This window comes from Perkinsus marinus, assembly GCF_000006405.1.
Source record: "Perkinsus marinus ATCC 50983 genomic scaffold scf_1104296928192, whole genome shotgun sequence".
Lineage (NCBI taxonomy): Eukaryota > Perkinsozoa > Perkinsida > Perkinsidae > Perkinsus > Perkinsus marinus.
The window spans coordinates 1,991-6,121 of record NW_003216911.1 but is presented as its reverse complement, the minus strand read 5'-3'; the positions used below and the strand labels follow the sequence as shown (position 1 = coordinate 6,121).

Genomic DNA, 4,131 nt, shown 5'->3' with positions numbered 1-4,131 from the left:
ATTCAGTACCTGTGAATATCTATGAACTCCGTTGAAGAGATACTCGTACTCCTAGCGTGGGAGCTGGCACTGAGACCAGTGTGTAGTAGAACAGCATTGTCCTTGCGGTCATTGAGTTGGCCCCAGGTCTCGAAAGCTACTCGTGCCCCTTTGAGAGGGTTAGTGGGGTGGTTATCCAAGGGTAACGGCTGTGGCAGGTCGAATGTCTGAGAAGACCACGGAGTGATGAGGGACACTCCCTATCGTTGCTGTCACCAACGCACAGTCGATATGAGTATTCATGCCTCAGCGTTCGATGAATCATTCAGTGAAGGACTCCGCATGAAACGCATTAGTATTCTCAATACAGGGAAAACGTCGGGCTACTATCCAGAGAATAGTTGATCTGCATACCAAGTTGAACCCTCCTCCTTAATCAAGCCTCGGTTTACCTGATATCCGGCAAAATGTGCTGCATCCTGGTAAGCCACCTCGGGCCCACTAGCAGTACTTGCATTGCGACGACTATGCTGTGCCGCCGCTGCTGCTGCTGTAGTCGTTAGAGTTCGCCGAAGTATGCACGATGCATTCACTCCGACTCTGCTTAGTCGATCAAGTAAGAGAAGGCTGGAAGAGTTCATACAAGATAAAACAGTGAAAGAGTCTATTGCCTTACAGGGACCCGACCACATGGTAGGACGAGAATAATATAATTCCTAGATACTAGCGATCATGAAATCGTAGAGTACAACTACTGTTGACAGACAGTAGCTAGCTGAACACGACGCAACGTTGAATTGGGGAAATAATCGAACTTAGGGTGTGTCAAAAGATTCGAATGCAACACGACATTAATCATACTATGATTAGTGCCGTATACAAGCCTTGAGGGACCAATTCTACCAGCCTCTACGCTTGCTTATGGAAACGACGCTGGACTCTAGCGTCTAGAGACGCGTGTCTGTCAAGCAGAGAGACAGCTGGTTCCTTCGCCTCGAGAAAGACAGTCTAGCCGTTCATCGACATCCTCGCAAGGGTCGCGTCGTTGCACAAGGGACAGAGGAGCTCAACAGCTCCATGATTGGCCTGTAACACTAGCAGATACCGTGAACAGTACTTAGGTCCCATGTTGGTTTGGTAGCCATCTGCTCAGTTGGCATAGACAGTTGGAGCAATAGAAGGTTGAAATCCCGTCAGAGGTAGCATATCAACAGCAAGAGTCCCTCAAGTCGCTGTAGAGGCCGAGAACCTCGACTTCGTTACAGGACGAGATGGTAAACTCCCCAGCTGCAGTGTGCTGAGAGAAGAGATCTGTGACGGGATCATCAACATCCAGTATTTTCACGACGAACTGAGACAACAGTAACGATGACTGAATACGGTTATTGGTACGATTTTCCTAGGGATACGGTCTCTCCAAACCCACAGGCCCGACAAAAAGGCATCTCCGTTACCACTCAACCATGACTAGTAACAAAACATTATCATTGTACTCACAACAACTCATCATCCATCGTGTGTACACCATGCATCACCGTCCTACTCGGTCCCACCATCCGCAGCTGCTGCCGATGCCTCCCTCTCCTCAGCTAGCTGTGCTAGTTCGGCCTCTAGTAGTGGTACGAAGTCAGCGTCGATGGCAGACGCCTCGCTAGGGTCAACAGCAACTGGGGCTTCAACAAGCTCCTTTGCAGGTAAAGCTACAGGTAAGGGAAGGGAGCTCTAGTGAATGTGAGTTACTAATACCTCCTTCAGTTTCTCCCCCTCCTTCCGGACTATCTCCTGCCTCTTCTCCCTTACCCTCCTCAACAGTATCTCCTTCGTCCTTCTCTACCTCTTCCGTTGCTGCTACCCGAGGCTCCCATATCCTCTTGTGCAGGTCACTATTTAGCCACCTCATACGGACATCCTAAGTAGTGACAAGGATGATATCGGCGAAGCGATTCACTGTCCTATAGTAAGTATCGCTACCTTCTCTCTAAGCTCAACTGCTGCCTCCAACAAGCCCAACAATATAACCTCGGCAGGGCGCTCCTTACTCACTTCCTCCTCGATAGCACCATCTAAAGGGTTCATGAAGCCTGACATCCTCCAGCCAGGTGCCCACCCTCGGCCTTCTGACCGCCACATTGTATCGCCTCCTCGACCAAAGCCTTTGCCCTCTCTAGAGTATGTTCCGAAGGCACACCTGGCCTTGGTCGCCTCATATCAGCCGATATGATCTACGACCATTGCCTCCATGGAATCCATAGTAGAAGCAATCACCTTCTCCCAAATGCCATCAGAATGTAGAGCGGCTACCAGCTGAGACCACTGGAGCTCCATATCTCCATAAATCGAAGACGCATCTTGCTCAGCGAGGAAAAACAGCACCGCCTGAAGTCTCGGCTCGTCAAGGGAGACCGTATACAACGATAACAACCTTCATGAGAACAGCCAATGCCTCTTCGGGTAGCTTTCTAGAGCTGATATCAAGTAGCAAGTTGCCCTTAAGAGTAGCATCCAATACAGACCTATACAGACATCTCTGTGAGCTTGATGTCCATCATCCAAATAAGTCACCCAAAGCTGTACCTCAACATCTTCAACTTGTGGGCTAAGCGTATAACCTCCTTATCATCATCAGTCGTATCTACAGTACTAACACTTCCTCGACCTCCGACCGCGCGCATTGAACCTTCCCCTAGTCCTTCGATTTCCTCCTCCACTCGCTTCTCCACCTCCTCCAGTGCCTCTCTACCGGTGGCCTCCACATACTTACCCATCAATTCCGTACGATTGGCCTCGCCAGCTTCAGACGTCTATCAAGCCCGACTTCAACCCACAGCTCATTGTTGCATACTCACTATGTATTCAGCCTGTTCCCTAACAGCTTGTAGCTCCATAGCAGCCTTCCCCTTCTCAAGGTGACCGCAGAGGGCAGCCAACTACAGTCCTGTTACAACCGCCTCTCAGCCACCATCGTCTACTACCTCCTCGATGTACTGCTGGCGGATCTCCAACAAGCCTCCCTCTGCTCCTAGGGTGTCCACACATAGAACCAGCTGCCCAGTTACGCCCTCCAAAGCACTCAATTCTCTAATCACTGGCTGTACGGGTTCCTCGGGATTCTAGGCAAGGAGAGACACAGCATATAACCCCGGATGGAGTCCCCTGCAGTCGACATTATGCATGATATCACCTCCTCCCCTTCCTTTAGCTCAGCCACTGCCTGCTCATATTGAGCCTTAGCCTCCTCAAACCTACAACACACTAGCCTCACGAATATTCCCAGCTAACTACGATGCCATTTCCTCCGCGAACTGTGCTCGTCGTTCCTTCATGTCGGTCACTGCTGCTTCCAGGCCCTCCTTATTCAAGAGGCTTGAATACCTACACACCACCCCGTATACGTCTCAAGTCCCTGGCCCGATCGTTGGTCATTACGTTATCGGTATAGCCAGGAAAGATCCGGGCTTAGTAAACTCGAAATACTTCACTTCGGGGACATCCATAACGTTGGATATATACCTACACATTGTGTAATACACAGTCTTAGCTGTAAACTAGATCAATGAGATGGTCCCCTCATGGCTTATCAAATGCAGAGCGAGATAGCTCCCAAGACATGTCATGACTCACAATTGCCTCGACCGAGGAGAGGGCTCTTGATCCCCTTCTTCCTCTTCTTCCCCTCGTGGTTGGAGCACCTGTTCGGCGAGGTGCGACAGAGTGATGTTACACGCATCTACTACCTGCCAAACAACTCCCTCACTTCCCTGCAACCTTGCCTCACCAGGGGCAGTACCAGAATTAGCAATGTACCTTCAGACGGCTCGCTGGGTGCTTACCCTAGACTGGCATGACGCACCGTATAAGCTTGGCTCCTTCCTCATCGATGACAACCTCCCCAACGTAACACCCGCTGCACCCAGCAACTGCCTCTCGCACACTGTCAGTTAGCTCTTGCCACAAGCCTGGGTTTGGGAAGCGCTGGCAGTACTTACAATCTAAAAAGAACAAGAGTAGCTACCAGGATGGACGTTCCAGAAGAGGGCTTTCAGTGAACTACGTTGATGAGGGTTTCGAGTTACGCTAGCAAAGTAGACTTTAGTGGCATCCTGAGTGAATTTATCCGAGTGATTGCATACTGTAGGTGATGACCGCCACGTT

The 4,131-nt window shown here is 50.3% G+C and overlaps 1 protein-coding gene across 1 annotated transcript; it reads right to left on the bottom strand.

The window, feature by feature from the left end:
- Nucleotides 1–1,518: 1,518 nt before the first annotated feature.
- Pmar_PMAR007245 (hypothetical protein) lies at nt 1,519–4,131 on the bottom strand (the record flags this gene model as incomplete). Its single annotated transcript, XM_002788389.1, has 16 exons — nt 1,519–1,679; nt 1,726–1,888; nt 1,951–2,042; nt 2,087–2,201; nt 2,245–2,355; nt 2,402–2,492; nt 2,554–2,780; nt 2,826–2,906; nt 2,952–3,089; nt 3,161–3,221; nt 3,262–3,351; nt 3,406–3,489; nt 3,601–3,668; nt 3,714–3,783; nt 3,830–3,968; nt 4,031–4,131. Coding segments are annotated over 16 exons (1,792 nt in total), but the record flags the coding sequence as incomplete, so codon positions are not given.